Source organism: Ambystoma mexicanum, chromosome 3q, assembly GCF_040938575.1.
Source record: "Ambystoma mexicanum isolate Mex_15411 chromosome 3q, UKY_AmexF1_1, whole genome shotgun sequence".
In the NCBI taxonomy this organism is placed as follows: domain Eukaryota; kingdom Metazoa; phylum Chordata; class Amphibia; order Caudata; family Ambystomatidae; genus Ambystoma; species Ambystoma mexicanum.
Genome location: NC_090926.1, coordinates 1,134,082,342 through 1,134,103,976, shown reverse-complemented (window position 1 = coordinate 1,134,103,976; position 21,635 = coordinate 1,134,082,342). Strand labels below are relative to the sequence as shown.

Here is a 21,635-nt window from a genome sequence, read left to right as displayed (position 1 = left end):
GTTGGTTTACTATCGTTATATTGTGATTTTCTCGCTACGGTCATTGTTTTAAAGGCCTTGAAATAAATGTGTATATATTTTTAATATAACAACTGTTTGGAGTAGTTTGTAAGTGATCTTGCTTTGTGTGCTCATTGCGGGCTTTCAGTCACCCTCACCCCTCTTGAGACCTAGTCTTGACCGCCACGATCGCTACCTTGATTGGTCTGGCTCGTCCAGAGGTTACCCTGTTCCAAGTAATTAGGTTGGCCTTCTGAACTTCTGCGCCACCAGGACAGAGTTCAGAAATCCGTCTTAACAAGTAGTATGTGGGTGTTAGTAGGTGGGTGTTTAGTGCATGACCAAGGAGTGGTCAAGGAACTCTGCAGAGTTGGAGGTGTTTTATGTGTGGTGTTTTATGACTCTGTGGAGTTCAGAGGTATCAAGCAGTGGACTAGTACCTGAAGCTTTGCGAAGCTTTGATGTTGTGATGATTTGTGGCTCTTCGGAGTCCAGAGGTATCTAGTAGGAGGCTAGTACCTGAAGCTTTGTGAAGCTTTGATGTGTGGTGGTTTGTGGCTCTGCGGAGCTCAGAGGTATCTAGTAGGAGACTAGTACTTGAAGCTTTGTGAAGCTCTGATGTGCGGTGGTTCGTGGCACTGCGGAGCTCAGTGGTGACTAGTAGAAAACTAGTTCTGGAAGCTTTGCAAAGTGTTTGCAAAGCTTTGATGTTGTTTTTTTGTGTGATTTTGTGGAGGTGTGATGGTCCAAGGATTTATGTGGAAATGCAGGTGCTCTTGCATTTCGTTGTTTTTACTAAACATTTGTGGTCTCTGGAATCATCCTTGAATTTCTCTCAGTTGATTTTAGGAGTTTGGCAACATTTTCATCTGTGCAGCTGCATTCACGTGTTGGTGATAAGATTTGAGGGGCTCAAATGTCTGGCCAGCAGTTGTAGCTTTGTGCTGGTGATGGTTGACTAGTGACAGCTGGTTGCCCTTTATAGTGGTGTGGTTGGGTGAGTGATTGACAGGTGATTGGTTTTTGGTGTTTGCTTGAACTTCTGCGTGGATTTAACAGTTGGTATGAGTTGTGTGTGTTCCCTAGTTGTTCTGGGTAGATTGCTGGATTGTTAGTAAGTCTCTTGTGTTTTTGCAACAGCATCTGGTCTATCCGGTTTGGGGAGTTAGTGCTCCGAAGTGGCAGTTTGAGGTTCCTTAGTGGGATAGAGGAGTGGAAGGAGATTTGTGCTGTATTGTTTGGTTAGGAGTGTAATTGTGGCGGCTAAGTCTGTCGTAAGCATGTTAGTTACGCTTGATGGTGCAATTTTCCGGGTGTTGTGGAACTTGAAAGAATGTGAGGAGTTTTTTTTACTTGGGTGTTGGTTTTGTGCAGGAGGAGAAGGTGTTAGGCTTGGTCCTCTAGGTGTGCTTGAGGTGTGCTTGTTTGGTGTAAGGAAAGGAGGTGTTAGGGTTCGTCCTCTTCCTGTATGTGTGAGGTGCTAGGACTGATGACACCTTCAGAATGTAGGGAGTGTGAGGTTGGAATGTTTGGAGATGAATTGGTTCTAACCCAGGCAGTTAGAATATGTGAGCCTGGGTGGTGGGAGCCAGTGGGCTCTTGTCCCTGATCCTTTTGATATCGCAATGACTTGATGACATCTGATCCTGTAACTCAGAAGCGTTATAAAGTAACCACTAAGAGTACCTAGCTTGAGTATCCTGAGTGTCCTTGATGAGTGAACTCTATGACCAAAGGGCCGATCATAAGAGTATTGTATTGAAAATAGATACAATACGGCAAGGGGTGAGGAGGCTGTTGTTCAACAGTGTGCGTGTGAGAGAAAGGGATGAGGTAAAAATGCATTCATGTAGGATCAGTACCTATAAAAATGACATCGTACTGGGAGTGGAAAAATGTCAAATTTACGAACACATCTAATTCGTCCAAGTGAATCGGTAGAGGCTGCATATTATCACATTAATCATAAAAGGTCAGAAGGGAGGGCTAGGACCACAGTTGAATGTAAAAGGGTGGTTATGTATACAATCTAATATGAACTATTGCGTTTAAGATAAGAAAAAGTATTATTCATTTTCAAAAATCAAAATTATAATTATAAGGAAAACATATTTGTATTTGAATTTCAATCCGAAGACACTGACTCAGTGTTTCCTATCGAAAATTGTCATACATTTCGCACACAGTAAGAAGATAATTATACAGCATGTTAAATTATTAACTTGGACGCAAGTACATGACAAAATAATCTATAGAAAAAAGATTTTGTGGCACAACAGGTTTATTCATCACAATTGTGTTTTAGGCAAGATGTGCATATACAAGCACGGGCGACTGCCTCTTTGCCTGAAACAATTGTAGGCATTTAAAAACAGTATACAAATGTATATATGGCAGTTAGAAATAAGAGAGATTTGAAGCATGGATTTTCGTAATTGCTAATGAATAGATTGTTATTTTGAAAGTATTTAGCTACTCTGGCTGTTACTGGCGATGGATAAACTCATGAAGCAGTGTACCAAAGTACCTAACGCGATGTGTACAAGGGTGGGAAGGCGGAAGGCTGGGCTGGGGTTCAGCAAGAGACGCTTGGATCAGACTCTCCAGCGTGGGGTGAGAGCAAGAACAGTAGATCACCCGGGGGTCAGGCTGTGTTTCCGGCCACAGTTGTGGAGACCGCAGGAGTGGACAAAAGCTTCAGCCAAGCAGTCAAAATGGGCTCCGACAGGGGCGCACTAAAAAGATACAAGGTTGCCGATGAGGCAAACTCGCCCCCTAGAGAAGAATCCGGGAAATACATCAGAGGTCTTTAGAGCGATAACTTCCCTCAAACCTTTCATCAAATAGGCAAGCTCTGGGTCAAGAGGGTTAAGCTCAATTTCCTCTGGAAAATAACCTCAGCCAGCAACCAAGCTCATCTCCACACTGAAAGGGACAAGGCCATCATCTTCATCAGAGATAAGATGAAAGCGTCTATCTATTATCAGCTGGATAAGCTTCAAGGTCCTTGGCTCATAATTAGAGAAAGATGGCAAGGGGCTCGGAGGCGGGGGTGGCTAGATGGGGCTGGTGACAGGGGCATTGACCTGTGGGTGCCAGAGACTGCACTGCCCGTTTACTGGCTCAGAGACTACTAACAAGATTGTCTGAAAACATTGTGCCTGGCCATGCTGTAAGCTTTCCGTTCTGCCAGGGTAGATGACTACTAGGGTAAACGTTTTGTTTTGTGGGTTTAGATTGCCCACAGATCCAGACTGCAAAATGATAGAGAGATGGTGACTTGCCCTCGTGGAGGACAAAGAGAAATGCTTCAAATATGAGTATAAACTATGGGAGTGAGAGCTCTTGTTTTTATTCATCTTCTCTTTGGAAAGGGAGGCCAGGTCTGCGGGCTCCAAATAAAGGGAGAGAAGGGCAACAAGTAGGAGAGGATGGGCTAATGAGCCCTGTCCCATTGGTAAAGCTCCATAATCTTAGAGACTCATTCTCTAACAACTTCAGGGTACATCCAGTGACACCAGTCACACTCCTTTGGGTTGTGATATTGTACCAGGAACCAAACGCATGTGGGCTGCACCCGCTACATGGTTTAAAACATGACACCCTCATGGGAGAGTTGGTTAAAAATGAGTTATGGCAAATAGAGACTGCTACGCATCCAATCATCTGTAGCCGCAGGAAAAAGGAACTGTGGTCATAGGACCGGTACAGCTTTGCCTATATACTGAGAACGTCACATCCGGCGCCAAAGGCGCCTGTGATGAAGTCATGTGGGTCTGCTAGAGCCCCCCCCCAGTGGCTACTGAAAAACTCTTGGAGAATATTTCAAAAGATGTGGATTCTGCTGGAGAACCGTATAAATTAGAATCATGCCTCTAATATAGCATATAGGTGCCTCTCGCAGCATAACGCAACATATGATAAGGCATTATGACACAAGTTGTGTTTACTTTTAATAATATTTATTGTAGTCCCTGGGAAAAGAGCGCCTTTCTTTGCCTGAAAATAACTGCACTAGAGTCAGAATTGATGACATGGTGGGTCCTGGGAGAAGAACAGGCATGCTCCGGGGTACGGCGCAGTGATGGTGGTAAATAACAGGCAGGTGGAGCGTATGGGGTAGACGTGGGTGCAGGAGAGAACGTGCCTGGAGCAGCTCGTAATGTTCTACTACTGGGCGCACTTATTCCATTTTACTGTCCATTGCTATGCAGGCTGGCATGGTGCTGCTGCCTATGGCTCTGCTGCTGGTGGGTCATGAAGATTTGGGAATTATGTATTGATGCCAAAAATATGGTTATCACAATTTCATCAAGTTATCTGGGAACATTGATAGGGTTTTGGCAGGAAAGAAATGCAAGACTCACTGGGGGCAAGTTAGTGGAATTATACAGTCAATCCCTGGTCAAGCAGGGAAAAACTCAAAATAGTAATAAATGAAATGCTACAAATTAATTGCAACCACTGGCACTGCTTTGGGAAGCGTTTATTATATTGTTCTTGTATCCTGTCTTCATCATTATAATTCGTCTTTGTCTTGCCACTAATGGGAGAAGTCAACTGCTAGGACAGGTTCACTTGGCATCGTGAACGGAGGATAGCACAGGGGCAACGCACTAGTCTTGGATGCAAGACCACGCAGAGGCACAGGGGTTCGAATTCTGGATCGCGCTTACATAACCGAACTCAGGCGCGTTATAAAAAAACCAATACAATAAATGGGAAGCACAAGCAACTCCAGCATGTTTCAATCTTGCTGTGTGTCCTCCGTGAGGTGCAGCTTCATTAGAGCCACCCAGACACCAAAAAGTGATGAAATGAAAGATGCGGATTCCTTTGCTTTCGTCAACATTTCAGAATATGTCTCGACCTTTACATAAGAAGATCCACAAATCATTCCTGAACTACTGCTTCAGGCTCCCTAGGAGCGTCAGACCTAGAATGATTTGCATATGGAGGATAGCACTGCTGCAGACAGGTTAAACTAACAATGAAATTGAAGCTGCCCAGAGCAATGTGAGTGGTTATGATTAATTCATAGCTTCCCATTTTCCATGTTTTCGGTTTCTACTGGTTAACTTAGAATAAAATACCCTTTAGTCCTGGGGGCTGACATGTTGTTTCAGAGATTCTACGTCGCTTAGGCCTTGAGAGGTGTGTTCAATCAAGCATAAGTGGTGGCATATTAAGTATTACAGGCCGGGGTCTGTTCGGCCAATAAAGGTGACTTTTTGTTAATGGTCAAGGGAAGGGTCAGATGATACCTGTTTTTGTTTCCTTATTATGCTTGTTAGTATGTAAGGCAATGGGCACAGGATGTTGTGTTTGTAGGTTGTGCATTCTACATCCCAAAGTCTTTTAGAAGGGAATTAATGTTCACGTCTTCAAGCAGTATCATCACTTAACATTTCAGAACTCTGCGGAAAATACTGATAAAGTGAGGAGAATGTGAGGTCCTCCCCGGCAGTTTCAGCTTCCGCTCACAGTGTTGCTCTGGGTTGCATTGCTGCGGAAGGTGGGGAAGGTATCCTCCACTTGCCAAGCCAAGCTGTGGTTTACATCTGAAAATACATGAAGGGCAATTAATTAAACTTAGTTAAAAACTGAACATGTTACATCATCTCCTCTATTTATGATGTGCCTTGACGTATGGCCTCAAAACATAGCCCTTGTGGAAGACATATTGACCAGTCTTCACTTGAATGACTACTCTGTAGCGGTTGAATACATACACTGTCAAAATACATGTTATTTGGTTAATTCCACTCTTTAGTTTGAAAAATATCACCCCCAAAGCTTTTGTATCATCATTGGATACATCCACAGAGCTATACCCGAGCACACCATTTGCTCCCCCAGCACAATCCCTTGCAAATGCACAGTTCCATTAAATCAGAATCTAAAATTATAATATGCTCTATGCTCTTTTCAGATGCTCAATTCTTTCAGACTCTGGCCATGCAACTGAGGGCCGCCTGCTATTTACAGTACAGACCATTATCCCACCTGTCCTGGACTTGTATTCTCATGACTGGGAACACAAGGAGGAAATTGCACATAGGGGTTTATTCTTAAATAGAAGTTCATAGCTGATCACCTGTCATTGATTTCATGGGGATGGGTACTGTCGACACGATGAGTGCGGAACTTTGTGATTCGCTGGCAGGCTTGCGGTATCGCCTAAACAATCTCAGGTACTCCTCTCTCACCTGCAAAGACAAGAAAAAAACATCAGGATAAGGCCTCTGCTCCAGTGATCTGATGTTCAGGACAGAGGGGAAACAGCCAAACCTTTGGTAAATTTAGGATCAGCGAATCAGAAAGACAGATGGAAAAGTGGTAGGATACTCATTTTATAAGTGCCTTTGGATCTTCAAGGAAGATGTCAAGATAGACGTGTACGTGTAATCTTAACACCCTCTTTAATAATAAATGTCATTTTCATAGTACTTCAAGGCCATGTGACAAATCAGCTTCTGGGGCACCAGTGGTCCAGGGATGAATATCGCTTTCTAAACCATCAATCAGCCCCCCACCTCTAGTACACAAGAAGGGATGCGAACAGATTGGAACACAAGTAAATTATAAAACTCCTTGTCCAATTTTTGGTAACGTGGACGGAACAGTAGGCTTATCTGCGCAAGGTTGTGGATCGTTGTTTAGTTACAACACAGCAAAAATACACTTATTACCCAATGATTAAAGGGACTGTCCAGTCAACGTTGTATGAAACTATCTACTTTATTATTATTACATCAGACAGTTCTAGCACACTACAAAATACAACCCACCCTGTAAAGGAACACAGAGGACAGACAGTTTCACACAGGAAATGGATGCACTCTGGCTACTGACAGGAGGGTAGTCAGTAAAGCAATCATCTTAACTGTTCAAGGTTATTTGGTTTCAGCACAAAGGTAGCAAGGGGTCGTAAATGTCACTACGGGCATTCCAAGTCTGACCAGGGGGACAGAACCACAATGTACCTGGTGCTTAAGATGTTCTTGATGCTCGACAGTGTCGAGTTGGTTCCAGGACGCTTTGCAGCTCCTGCGCCAGAGTCCAAGATGGGAGACAGCTGCAGGAATCAGGCAGCAGGCAGTTCGGCAAGCGAGGCTGGACGGACGGCTGCAGGCTGGCCTACACAGTGGCTCGTGGTCAAGAATCGTTGTCTCTGTGCTGGTTGGCGGATCTATAATGCTGGTTGAGGTGTCTTGGACGGCTTTAGTGACTGCAGTGTGAAAACAGTCAGTGGTGCAGCTGGTTGCGGTTCGAGGGCTCGACTGCCTCGAAAATGTCCTTAAAAGATGAACACTGGTTGATGCTTGTGTTGCACTCCTCCTAGCTTCTTCGCCGGGCTTGTGGTGTCCTTTCAAGGCAGATGGGCCCAAGCTGAGGAGAGTGTTTGCAGGCAACGGTCTCGTCCTTTATTCAGAGACTCTCTGGCACTTCCCACTTAGGAAGCTTGCTGACAGAACCTAGCAGGGCACGCTGTGTGCTGGCTGTGTATCAGTTCTGGAGCTGCTAGACCAGTGGAGGCTGGTGAGTTTGAAAGCTGGTGGTGCATACATTTCCCAGGGGGAATTTTTGAGCGAGCATGCGCAGCGTGCAAGCCCACTCCACTCAAGGGGAGGGCGGGGAGGTTCTCCCACCGCGAAATGTTTGGGAAAATAGCCTCCAAAATCTGCAATTTACTGTCCAAAAAACCCACCGAAATATGACAAAAAGCATTAGGTTTTACATACTATTGGTGGTACATTATTCTTACGTGTGCAAGTGTGATGGTGTATTTTACAGCAGCTTGTATTGAGAATAGCTGGTACTATGGTGTATGCATGAAGAAATTCATTATATAGTGCACTGCATTTAATCTTTGCTATGTATTAATGTAAAACGTCCCTCTTGAAACATAATACACCAGGCGCTGCTACGTACATTTTTACAGTGCTGTAACTAAGAGCTTTATCATTGCCCAATTTAAGAACACACAATGTGTCGTTCTCTAAATGGTGAAAGGCGGAGTTGTTTCGTACCTGGAATATCGTACTATCACTTACACTTCACTGGATTATTGAAATGCCTTGATAAATAATGTTTACGAAGAGTGTGCAATACAAGGGGCCTAAGCTCTTGCTCAAATTTGAAGCCACACAACACTCCTGCAGGTCATTTCAGTTAAGCATGAAGGCCGTAATAATCATACCAAGTAGAAAATAATTCTAATACATCGCTTGAACTGTTGGCATGTATGGCTTCAGAAAGATAAACATCATTGGCGATAAGTATTTCATTTGTAATGTTTTCATTTATTTATATGGTAGTACTTACGTTGTCTTAAGCTTTAAAGAGGGATATGGCATATCAACGAATTGCAGTCGATTGTGCATGTCAGGGTCGGGCCCATGAGTGCTGTGAGTGAGTGAGTGAGGTTCCATAAAATAGTGTCCTTCGCAGCGTGGAAATGCCACAATAGGAAGCCTCTTCAGAGCCTTGTGATAGCGGAGACCGGTCCAGGCATACTGCTACGCAGCGTAAGAACTACGCTCAAAGCAACACAATCACTCGAGAAGAAAGAACCTTTGCAGGAAGTGAGGACACTAAAGACAATAGGACTAACGGCTGATGTTGGATCATCACAGGTTGTCAGGAAGGAAGGAAAAGAGCAGAAATACTCAACAACAATAGATGAAGATACAATGGCCTCAGCAATACACACCAATCTGGGTTCACAACACAAGCCGATAAAGCTATTAAAGTGTCTATATCCAACCTTTCTGAAAGTTTTTGGAGTAGCACTATCCACTGGAGTTTAGAGACTCTTGCTGGAGGACATCAAGAGGAGTTGGCTTGAGTAGTTAGTGGCAAGGAGGGGCATACCCCAGAGGCTTGGAAACATGCTTAGAAAAGAAATAGTATAGAATTCAGTCAGTCGGGAGAGACTGCATGGTCCAGTCTACTTGCCCCAGTAACGATGTGCTGTGCAGGGTATCAGAGGTGGGAGTTCAGTTCACCATGAGCGGGTGACGAGCATGCATCTGGTGCGCCCTTGAAACATGTGTGTATAGGCGTATTAGAAATGCACAATAAATAAAATAAATCTAAGAGGGTCAGGTTGGACACGGCTCGTGTCTCATCACCTGGGGTATAGTGGTGGGGAGTCGTGAGGGCAGCCACTCCAAGCACTATGGCCCACTATGATCTCCGTGCAATGTACATTTCTATATTGCTGCCCGTGAATGCTGTGTTACTCACACTCCTACTCGCTCTCATGCACCCGTCCACAAGCCGCTATATAATGTGGGCGTATGCTGGGGGCGGGGGCATCTGGCCACGGAACCTAAGCAGCTCCCCCACCGACCTCCCATGAGTACCGTGCATGCAGGCTTCCGCGACCACACACCCCAGCCCTGCAGAAAGTGGGGCTGAGGTCACTATTCCTTAATGCCGCCCAGTCATAGCGAAACTACATGGGTCCCCACAGTAGTGGCAGACACAGGGACCGAATCCACCCCAGCCCTACAGTCCTTTGACCCGCTTGCTTGTATCCCTCGCTAGGGACGGGAAACTGAACCTTTTTCACCAGAAAAATTGTCTTGCCCCTATAGATTGAGAGGCACGTGGGGGATATAGTCACCAGAGTTCTTGTAGGTCTCTATGGCCGCCAGATACATCGGCATGTGTCTACCTGCACACCTGAATGAGCCAGATGCGCTGAGAAAGATACATCATCCAATGAACATGTTAATAAAACAATCTTCTTTGTTTCTGTCCAGTGAAAAAACCTAGTCCACTTGCTCCTGTATTGACTCCTGGTGGAGTCACTTCTAGCCCCCTGTATGATAGCCAGGTTATCCTGCGACAGGTGCAAATGCTTCAGGCAACCTGTTCAGGAACCAAGCTGCGGGGCTAACTTCTGCGGTGCAGGGTGAACCACTGTGCCCCCCTGTTGGGAGAGTTAGTGGGCTGGGCCCACCAGGAGGTGTACCGGGGGCTGAGTTGACAGCCGGAGGAGTTCCGAGAACCAGGGTTTTGCGGGCCACCATGGAGCTATCAGGATGAGCCAAAGGATCCGAGACTCCCTGACCCTGCAGAGGACCTTGTGAACCAGAGGAATGGGAGGAAAGCATATACGTTCATGTTGTTCCACTGGATCTGCAATGTGTCACCCAAAGAGCCCCTGCCCTGCCCCAGCCACGAGGCAAACTGTGTGCATCTCCTGTTGAAACTGGTGGCAAAGAGTTCCACTTATGGGTGGCCCCACCTGCTGAAGATCCCTTGGAGGACTTCTTTGTTCGACTGCCCCTCGTAATTTTCCATCCCAGCCTGCTGAACCTGTTCGTCTCAAGGTTGGATTCCCCAGGAAGTTGGGCCGCTGATAAGTGAATGTTGTTTGACAGTGCCCACTCCCAAATGTCTATCGAAAGCCTGCAGAGAGTCGGGGACCTGGTGCCACCCTGCTTGTTGATGTAATGCATGCAGGATGAGCTGTCTGTCTAGCTGCATACCGATTTGCTGGTGATCATGGGGAGAAAGGCATTGAGAGCAAGCCAGATGGCCATCATCTCCAGCCAGTTGATGTGTTCCAGCTGCTCCTGATGCAACCAGATTCCATGGACACTGCGGTTGTCCAGGGTAGCCCCCCAACCCTGTAGGGACAAGTCTGTGGCGATGGTTGCTGACTGGCTCTGCTTGAAAGCCCTTCTCCTGATTCCAGGAAGCTGAAAAATGAAGCTTTTTACTCCTCATCTTGAGTCTTGTATGTGGTACAGCGAGGAGATATGCCGCCAATATTCCCAGCAGGTGTTGGTACCACCATGCTGAGGTTACTTCTCTGTTGAGGAAATGCCTCAGTGCCATTTTGATTGCTGCGATCTTGTCCGTTGAGGATAAGATCATCTCGGTCCTTGTATCCCATATCAGACCCAGAAATGTCAGAGTCTGAGTGGGCAGTAGCTGTGATTTTTTGAGATTGATAGAAAATCCCAGATCGTATAGTGCATGCATGAGAGATGTAGCCGTGTGACGTACTGCTTCCTGGGACGCCGCCATGACTAGCCAGTTGTCAAGGTATGGATAAATGTGGTGGCCTTGTGCCCTGAGTAGGGCTCCCACCATGTTTATTAGCCTTGTAAAGACCATCGGGCTGAGTTGAGTCCAAAGGGTAGAACTCTGTATTGAAAGGCAAAACCCATGATCCTGAACCGCAGGACGGACCGATGGGGTTCCCAAATCGGGACATGCAGGTAAGCATCCTTCAGATCCAGGAAGCACATTCAGTCTCTCCCACACAAAGTCTCCACAATGAAGGCTTGGGCAACCATCTAGGGGAAGGGAAAGGTTCAAGGAAGAAAGGTCCAACACATCTCTCAGGCCAGCCTGGTTCTTTTTGTGTATGGCGAATATCCAGGAATAGAAGCCCCTGCCTTGCTGAAAAGCTGGAACTGGATGGGCCTCTTTCCCTCTGAGGCTGGTGCTGAGGAGGGGGACTGGAAAAAACCCTTGTTAGCCACCTTGTGCTGCTTTTGCCTGTGTTGGCTCAGGTTGCCTCGAGCGTCTCTCCTCGAAGCCCCTAAAGCCTCCAAACGCCCAACCCTTGTCTAAGCGCTGGTGAGCCTGGCTGTAGGTCTTGGGCATGGATTTTGTTAAGATAGACAATGATTTAGCTGTCTGGGAGCTATTCTTTTTCTTGTCTAGTTCCTCGTCTGTTGTCGAGTGGAACCAGTCTCCCCACTCAAAAGGCACGTCGAGGATGCGCTCCTGCACATCTGGATTGAATTTTGTTGCCCTGAGCCAAGACGTCCTTCTCATGTTGGAGGCAATGGACCACCGTAGATTCCATTATTCCTCCGCCAAGCCTGCCTTGATCCGTTCCCGGCAGTGGGCAGGGAGCTCTGGCAGGAAGTCTGCGATCTCCCGCAACAACTTCTGATTAACAGCCGCCAACATGGCGTTGGCCTGACACAGGTTGAGCGTGGCATTTGAGTAGATCTTTTTACCAAACGCCTCCAACAGTTTTTCCTCCTTGCCAAGTAGTGCTGAAGCAGATGCAGCTGAGGAAGACTGCGCTTTGGAGTATAACGATGCCCATGCCAGGAATGTGGCAGGGGGTGCACCAACAGTAAGAGGGAATCTCCCTCCGTCTGCCTGTATTTGGCGTCCAGGCGCATAATGGTGGGCTGGGTGGAGTGTTGCTTGACCCAGCCCTTTTTGGCCAGGAATTCCACAGTCTTCTGGTGAGGGATGCCGGTTCTTGTCGCAGGGTGAAGCGCAAGTACTTTGGCCAGGACCCCCGCCTCGGGTTGCTCTACCTGCACTCATGTGTGTCAGAATCTTCCTCCTCGTCCGTGTCCACCGTTGTGTCCTGCAAATCTGGAGGTACCGTAGGAGTGTTGGATGCGGGCAGCTGTGGTGTGCTGACTAGCAGTGCCGGGGGCTGCTAAGGGGGCTGAGCCGGGAGCTGGGATGTCGTGATTGCCACGGGTGTGGAAGCCAGGGGCTGTGCTGGACCCAAGGGCTGGACCCCAGCGGGTGCTTGGGGCTGTACTGGAGGGAGCATGTCCCTGATTACATCCCTGAGGATGGTACCCATCTGTGGTGATCTCATGAGGGTGAGAAACTTCTCGAAGAACCTATCCTCGCATGCAGGATGGGTGCCTACTGGTGTAGGGGCTCCTGAGGGCGTAGGGGCCGGACCCTGATACCCTGGTGCCCTGGAAGGGCCCTGTCTCTTGCCAAATTGGGGGTTGTATACCTTCCCTGCGAAGTGGAGGAATAGGACGTGGACCAGGTGACAGGCGTTGTCCTATCCGATCTAGATGCACGCTCCCCTGTCTGGTCTCCGTGCAGAAAAGGCACAGGGTGAGCCACCATTTGTCTGGCTGGCAGCCCATTTGTCTTGCGCCATGCCACGTGCCTGAGGCGTGGTGATTGCTGAGCTGGGTCCAGTCTCCACCTGTAGCCTGAATAGCGAAGGCTGGGACCTGCCCTGCACCTCAGGTTGAGACCTGGGAGGCGAAGTGCCCTTGGCCATGGTGCCAGTAGTGCTGTGTACAGGCGCCCCCTCAGACATGAATCGGATAGCAGGGCAAAGCTACTCAGGATGGAACCTGGTAATAGAGCCTTGCGGCCCCTCAGTGGTAGGACCGGTAGGATCTTGCAACCCCTCAGCCCGCAGGCTGGGAGCTGGAGTAGCCGCGGTCTTCTTGCTGGTTTTAGGAGCTCAGAGGTCCGTCCGGCTTGGGCGCTTCCCGGGGAAGGAGTCGCCCTTATGGGGTCCATAGCAGAACAGAACACCTACCTCGGGCCTGGTCTTCCTCCTCAAGTATCCTTTGAGGTCCTCTGGAGGAGACCTTTCGAAGAGCCCTCTCCACCTGGCCAACCGATTCCTCAGAGCATGCGGCATCAAAGCATTGCATGCAGTACAGCCGTCCCAGCCGTGTTCTGGGCCAAGGCACTGGAGGCAGAGTACATGGGGGTCAGACGTAGGAAAGGGACCTTCGCAGGCTGGACACCTGCTGAAACCCACCATCGACGACATGCGCCGGGGAGGAGCGTGGCACGAGAGCACAGAGCAGTACCTGACAATAAGAAGAGACAAAAAAGGAAAAAGAGAATGACTTCTTCTGGGGAAGAGCAAATGGAATTACAAGGCAAGAGGCCCAACCCAGGAGCGCTGGTGAAAGCGGTCTATTCCTGCTGATGTGGAAAAGAGGATTGGGGAGCGGTGCCGGTGGGAGGAGTCAGGGGAGCGCATGCTCCCAGGGCCGCGCCCCAGCATGCATCTAAATTTGAAGGGGAAAACAATTTTTTCTGGTGAAAAAGGTTCCGTTTCCGTCCCTAGCGAGGGACGCCCAAGAAGCATGGAGGAAAGGGGACGTGACATATGAGTAAGGGTCAGGAAGGGGAGGAAGGGGGCATTTGGGTGCAGTGGAGGGGGAAGGGGACTGGCAGGATGTCCCTCGAATTTGGCAAGAAGGAGGGAGGCCAAAGCAAAGGACGGCGTTCTGCAGTTGTCCCTGGGAGAGGCTGTGGAGAAAGGTGGAGGTGAGCATGAGTCATAGCGAGAAAATTAATTCATTTCTCATATCCCTTTGTGCAATAGTGCCGGCACAGTGGGATTGGCTAAATGGATTAATTTCACAGTCTTCATGTAGGACAAAATGAACTGGGTAAAGCCCATAATTTCTCCAAATCTTTGCGCGTTTTCTTTACACTAGAAGAAATAACTGCTCATTAAATGGTATCAACAGAAAATCTATATGTCCATTCTAACATCAATCACTATATGGCCTGCCACCTGCGGCTCCTCATATGTTTTGGACTGCAACTTCCATAATCCCTTCCGATTGACTATGCTCGCTAAGGCTGATGAGGAGGCTTCAGTGCATGCAAAGGTGAGGTGGGTTAGGGAGAAAAAAGGGTTTACAGACATTTGTACAGAAACATTTTTCTCTTTGCTAAAAAATGAATAGTTACTCACTGTAGTGACTAACATACTCTTAGTCCATAGTCCCCTTTCCTCCATACTGTATGGGTGTGCCTTCCTAGGGATGGGAGATGGAACCTTTTTCACCAGAAAAAACCTTCTTCCCCTTTAGATGTATAGCTGCGTAGGGTGCGGCCCTGGGAGCATGCGCTACCCTGACTCCGCCCAGCGGCGCCACACTTCAGTCCCCATTGATGCATCGACAATATTTAACATTGCCTAATGACTCCCGCATTATTAGGGGGGAGAATGGTGGGACGTATGGAGGAAACGGGACTATCGACTAAGTGTATGTTAGTCACTACGGTGAGTAACTATTAATTACTATTACGTCCCGTCCCCTTTCCTCCATACTGTATGGGCGATTACAACTGAATGTACCTCTAGGGTGGAGAGGAGACCTTCCTTAAGAAAATACATTCCTTAGAACCACCTGCCCGAAAGCTGCATCTGATCTAGAGGCGGCGTCCAAACAGTAGTGCTTACAGAAAGCCGAAGCGGTGGTCCAGGTATCCGCCCTGCTGATGACCTGTCATGGCACATGCCGTTGGAACACGATGGCTGTGGCCTTGGCTCTGCCCGCGTGGGCATGCAAGTTCGCTGGCATTGGCCTGTGCTGCCACTCATAGGCCTCCATGATGGCCGCAACCATCCAACTCGCTATAGAGGCCTTGGAAGCCTGGTAACCAGGCCTTGACCCACCAGAAGTGACAAACAGGGTGTCGGACTTGTGGGAGTCCTTGGTCCTATTCAGATGGTATTTCAGAGCGTGTCTGACATCCAGACAGTGCAAGACCCTCTGAGGCTCATCCTAGGGGTCGCGAAAAAAGTGGGTAAGACTATCTCCTCGTTGAGATGGAAAGAGGAGGGCACCTTGGGTAGGAACGCAGGGGGAGTTTGCAGGACCGCCTTGTCCTTGTGAAAGGTAGTGCAGGGTTCAGATGCCACCAGAGCCTGCATCTCGCTGACTCTGCGAGCGGAGGTGAAGCTCACCAGCAGAGCTGTCTTTAAGGTGACCAGCCTGATGTCCGTGGATGCCATTGGCTTGAATGGTTTGTGCGCCAAGGCACCCAACACTACCTTGAGGTCCCACATGGGATGTGGTTTCTTTATAGGCGGGTAGAGCCTGTGGAGACCCGCCAAATGTCACTTGACCACCGGGTTGGAGGAGGAGAAGACGCCCTCCTCCAAATTCCAGTAAGCCCCTATGGCTGCCAGATAGGTGCGGCTTGTGTCCACCTGTATGCCGAAGTGGGCAAGGTGTGCCGAGAAGGAGAGCACGTCGGCCAAAGTGCACTTAAGGGGGTCGATCTCCTTAGAGTTGTCCACAGGAGTAGAGAAAACAATCCCAGAGAAGATACTAATCGTGACCAGTCTCTTGTTCCCTATGTGCCACAGAAACTGACGGCACGAGGACGCCTAGCCCTAATGTGGTCAGTGTCTAGTCCCCAAGGAAGCACCGGACACGACGACACGAGGACGCCTAAAAAGATAGTACTCCTTTAGTGGACTAGAAGAAGGGTTGAGCTTGAATCCTCCATTCAGGGGTGTGAGCTTGGCAGTTCCAGTAAGGCGTTCAGGGAATGTCAGGACTTCGATGTAGGAAGAACAACAGTATCAAAGAAAAATCTCTACTAGAGGTTTTGCTGCGAATATGTCCCAGTTCAGCAGTATCCCAGGCAATAGGCAATATACAAAAAGGACTCAGAGATCTGGTGAAAGCATAACCAGAAAATCAGGTTGCAACAGAGTACTGGCAGGTAATTACTGTGACAGAGTACCAAGCAAAAGCAATCAACCAAAAGACAGTAGGATAGAGTTCCAAAGCATGCAATATCCTGAACCAAACGACAGGCACAATCCGGGGACAGGCAGAAGATCGTAGTTCCAAGCTGGCATAAACCATAGACCAAAGGCACTCCTGGGACAGGCAGAAGGTCGTGAATCCAATCGATCAAGACAATGCAGACAAAGGTTAAACAAGTCGAGAATCCGTGCAACGTAAGCCAAATCCGTAAACAAAGAACATCGGTAAGTGTTCCGGAAACAAGAACGTGAAGATACTTAATTAGGAGCACCGCGGCTAGTCCCGGGTCTCCTTACATACCATCACGTGATGTGAAACCGCGCCGGGTATGCACGGAACGCTGCTTACGTCGACCTGGTTGCCATGGCAATCTGCAGCGCTCCATGAGTCGCGTCCTGGCCGTGAGAAACACACGTCGGGCCATCGCTCCTGAAGCAGGTAGGAAGGCTGTTTTTTCCCGCCCGTACGGTTTTGGTAGCAGGTCTGATAAAATCTGGGACATGAGATGGGGAGAACGCGGGAATAGTTTTACTAACAGAGAGGCACAAGTGTTTCAGTGTGACTTGCTCAGGAACCACACTGCAAGGGCTAGCTTATGAGGAGCGGGGCGGACAACCCTGCCACCCTGCTGAGCCAGGAGAGGAGCTGGGGCCAGCGCTAGGTGAATGGGTGGCCTGTCCAATAGGCTGAGACGCTTGGAGAACCAAGGTCTCGCCGGCCACCATGGAGCTATCAGAATGATGCTGAGGTGACAAGATTCCTTTATCTTACAGATCACCCTGTTAGCCAGGGGTGTGGGCGGAAAGGCGCACGCCGTCATGCCGTTCCACTGTATCTGGAATGCATCTTCCAGGGAGCCGGAGCCTTTCCCCTGCCAAGAGGCAAATTGCTGGCATTTCATGTTGTCCCCATCTGAGGAAGATCTCCTTCAGTACCAGGTCGTTCAATTGCCACTCGTAATTGTCCGCCCCCAGTCTGCTGAGCTTGTCCACCTCCAGGTTGGATTCCCCTGGGAGGTGGACGGCCGTGAGGTAGATGTTGTTCTCCAGTAGTGCCCATTCCCACATTTCTTTCTGGTCTGCCTCACGTCTCTGCACTTCCATTATGCATTACGTGTCTGTTTCCTGGTTATTTGAAATGTGGTGAATTATAGCCCTGCACCCTCCGTTTTGTAATACCTATGTGTGCTTCCTGGACAGTCGGAATGTGGTGTGTTTTACAGCCCTGCACCCTCCATTTTGTATCATATATGCGTTAAGAATACTAAAAAAGAGAACCAAACGCTCAGCTGGCTCCATCAATTTGGATTCATTGACTGCCAAATTGATGTATGTAGAATACAGCAAACAAGCATTTAGCAGGCTTTATGCTAAAAGTTATTTGGTAAAGTATTCCGATTTGAAAATGAATAACCTTTCTCCAATTTAATATATTACCCAGGCTCGAGCATACAGGGAGGTAGAAAAAGATACCTCTTTTAAAACGATTGTGTTGTATGTGTGGAAGTGAAATTGAGTCAGTCCGCCACATATTAACCCAGTGCAAAAGGTTGCCCAATTGTTATGTTAAGGGCTACGCTCAGTTTCTTGCTAATCCACAGCAGAGAGAGGGAGATCAATTCTGGAGTTCCATTAAAATGTATCGTGGTGATCCAGGAGATGAATGAAACAAGAGAGGCCAGTTCCCAAAAGTGGATGGAAGGTGCTTCGATCAATGATGGCCCTATATTAATCCCCTCACAAAGCTTGGATTAGGATAAGGTATCATTGGAGACCTCTGTCCAATCCCCTGCTAATTGACTCATTGACAAGCAGCACCGCTGTCTGAATAAAAGAAAGAAAAAGAAAGATACAAAAGTGGCCACAAGCGTGATACCGATCCCAAGAGAGCCGACAGATGCTCATTCTTTACGGAATTCCACGTTATCATCAGGGAATGGTCTGCGAAATTTGACCAAGCGCCGACGTAAACGTGCAGCCCGTCAAAACACGCGCACTGGCTCATCAAAGAACAGGCGGAAGTGGAATTGCTCTTGCAATCAGTGGCCTCCAGAGTACAACGTAACAGTGTGTGTGACCGTATTTCAGATACACTCTTGGCAGAGCCTCCATCTACATGCATGTGTGTTGCTTGAAAAGGAAAGCAAATTGTGTTCTTCAGGAACGAACATGCAATAATTGATCAGCTTGCCTATGTACACCAGGGCATTTTTTGTCATCTGTTAATAAGGAGATGGCTTCAAGGAGGAAAGGCTCGGGAGGATAGCTCAGGGGCAACCTGCTTGCCTTGGAAGCGAGACGACACGTTCGATCCCTGGGTCCGCGCATAGAAACCTCTGGGTATTACGCGCGTTATAAATAACCAATCATATCATATCAACCCCGCCGCGAGACGTATTCTTATTCTCTTACATGTTACATAATCTACAGGAAAACAGTATTTATCTTGAACGGATCTTGTGAAATAGAATGCTTTGTTCCTTTTTATGCAGTGCTACATTAACTGTAAAACTCAAAATAGAAACCTTGATAAAATCTTTTAACCCTTATTTAGAGCGTAAGGGACAGATTCTGAAAACCTTTCCGGTGCAACTGACGGCATGCGCTGACACAACCACTTCACTTGTGCCAAACAATGAGCACACAATGCACAAAGAGCAGCTGAATGTGCACTTCGCAGACGCACACATTCAGATGCCCTCCTTGCCCCCTTTGTGCAGTGAAATGAAGGTGCATTTCTGCGCAGCCTGGATTTAATGAATGGGATGTACTCCCAAATGCGCAGAAAAAAAGTATTGCCCACACTTTTTTTAAACAGACACAAGAGGCTGTGCAATGCATGAGAGGTTCATTTCTGACCCTTTTATGTATTTGACTTACACCACCTACCGCAGCAGTACTTACATTTCTATCTCCCAAACAATGACAGAAATGTTTTATTTTTTTGCCATTTCTGAATTAAATGCGTTTTTAAGGCCTGATATTGTGACATTCTTTCTTGGCACACGTGTAAGTGCTGGGAGCAAATCCATTATTTGACCTGGTGCACCCACCCCAGACATTCACGGGTCACCTTTGTGAATATTGTAGCCTGCATGTTTCATATATAATCCTCCTGTTTGTCTCTCCTTCTCTCCCAGATGATATCTCATGTTTTCCTCTCTAGCCGTATCACATGTCTTCCTCACCAGTTGGATACCTTCCTTCTCCTACAACCCCACAATACCCACACTTATCTCCTTCCTTATAATGTTGCCCTCCTGGTAGTGGTCTCTCAGGTTCTGCTGCTCTCCTCTTGCCATGTCTTCCAAGGATCCTGCCTTGACTCCCAGGGCTTGCTGCTCTTCTCGTACACGCACTCCCATGATGTGACAAATACCCACTTGACTGGCTGCCTCCTCCCATTGAGTGGTGTTTGGGCTCCATACTTGAACCTGTGTGATAGAGATTGGAATGTCTCCGGATAGTGCCATGTGCTCTGAGTCCTGAGGTGGCCGGAACACCATATGAAAACTGTAACAAATAATTCTTCTGTTAGCATTGCCAGGGATAAATGTAACAGTCCTATTGCCACTGCCTATCACAAAGTTAAAACTTTGTCCTCTTAAATGGAAGACATTTACTTTCCCCGGTGTAGGTTTGGGCCTGCCTGGAGGGAGCTTCCAGCTCTCTCTACCCTGTGGGGTTTTCTTGTCCTTTGCTTCTTCCGACTCCACTGGCTCGTGGGGTCTCCTGAACTTAGGAGGGCACTAGGCCCACAATGTGGCTGTTCCCTGCATAGGAACAGGCGGGCTTCACCATTATGGTGGCACTGGCATTGGAAGCGCAAATAACCTGCCCCCGTTTTACGCAAAAACTGGTGGATACTGCAGTGCATTTGAAACAGAATATTTGAATTTTACCCAAAGACCATGTTAAGGAGAATTCTCCAAATGTGCTAATTTCCCTCACCTTTTGAGACCCCCAGCAAATGTGCTGTGTTTTTTACTGGACCTGCTTCAGAGGTTAAAACCCCTGGAAACTACGCGGAGCGGCACGCGGAGTTGGCTCGCTGAGGTGCGAGCAGTCTTCAGCAGTCCCTGCTTTCCTACCTGGTAGTCTGTCTACCCTGTTTACTGGACCTGCTTCAGAGGTTAAAACCCCTGGAAACTACGCGGAGCGGCACGCGGAGTTGGCTCGCTGAGGTGCGAGCAGTCTTCAGCAGTCTACAGAGGCTCGGAGGTGAGAGGCCATGTCGGCGCAAGATGCGTCTAGAACTTTGCTGCTGCCCCCTAAAACGACCCAATCACATCGTGACAATTCATCCATTTTGGACAAACTGGCTCCCCGGGCTCTGCAGAAAAGCCCCCCTGGTAGAGTGCTGAGGAGCAAGTATGCCCCTTTGCAGAATCGGAAAGAAGTTGGCAAAATTTCGAATCCACGCTCATTGAGTGTGGGGTCTGATGGCGCTACTAACTCCACTTTGAGCACACCCACTGGGAAAACAGCATCTATTGTGACGGCACAAATGTGCCCATTTCCTAAAAATTTGCAGGACTTGCGGGACGTGGAGAAGGGGGAGGAGAGCTACGAGGACGTGAGTGGGGACGATTCATCTCCCCCCAAAACACCTTTCCGATCACTCGACTCACTATCTCCCCAATTAACAGCTACTACTTCGAATGCAAATTCGCCGCCCTTGCCCTAACCTGCAGTACTAGACGCGGTGTGCCACTCCGCAGACTCCTCGCCGCTTCTGACATCTAAACTGCGGTCGCATTCCCTTGCGGAGGAGCCTGGAGCGGACCGACCCCTCCCGCTGCTGTTTACCTACGATCCGAGAGCCTCCGCTGCGGCGAGTGAGGCGGAGCCAAGCAGTGTCGGAGGACACAGCGAGGCCAACCTCAGCCCGCGGATCATGGAATCTTCAGTGGGGGGGGGATCAGATGACACCCTGTGCGACCATCCACAGAAAGTGGCCGCGAGTACTGTGTGGGGAATCCAGGAATCGGACCCGGACACGAGCAAAACGGCGAAGGGAGTGGCCCTGCGCACCGCCCCCCTGACGGCGCCCCAGCCAAACCAGACGAGAGAGCCGCCTGGCGAGTGTGGCGTGGGAATGGAGGCGCCCTCTACTGCCTTGGGGGCCGCAGTGCGCCCCACTCTAGTAAGCGAAGAGAGGAAAAGCATGCCAAGCACCCCCCATAGTTTAGAGGGGAAGGAATATATGAACTCAGATCTTGATCGAGAACCCACATTCACCCCAGTGAATACGACTACAAATGAACTAATTAAACAGAAAAGAGATATAGCTTTAGCACTGTTAAAAAAAAGAGCACAAACAAAAAAGATCCTTAAGGAACAA

At 48.3% G+C, this 21,635-nt stretch overlaps 1 protein-coding gene across 1 annotated transcript in view; it reads right to left on the bottom strand.

Moving 5' to 3' along the window:
* Positions 1-2,282: 2,282 nt before the first annotated feature.
* The window catches only part of LOC138447678 (adhesion G protein-coupled receptor E3-like), a 1,605,711-nt gene continuing 1,586,358 nt past the window's right edge, over positions 2,283-21,635 (bottom strand). The window contains exons 20-21 of the mRNA XM_069603942.1: positions 6,098-6,209; positions 2,283-5,561 (exon numbers count right to left, since the gene is read on the bottom strand). Of these exons, the coding sequence (XP_069460043.1) occupies positions 5,470-5,561; positions 6,098-6,209 (204 nt within the window). The 3' untranslated portion in view covers positions 2,283-5,469. The remainder of the gene's footprint in view (positions 5,562-6,097; positions 6,210-21,635) is intronic.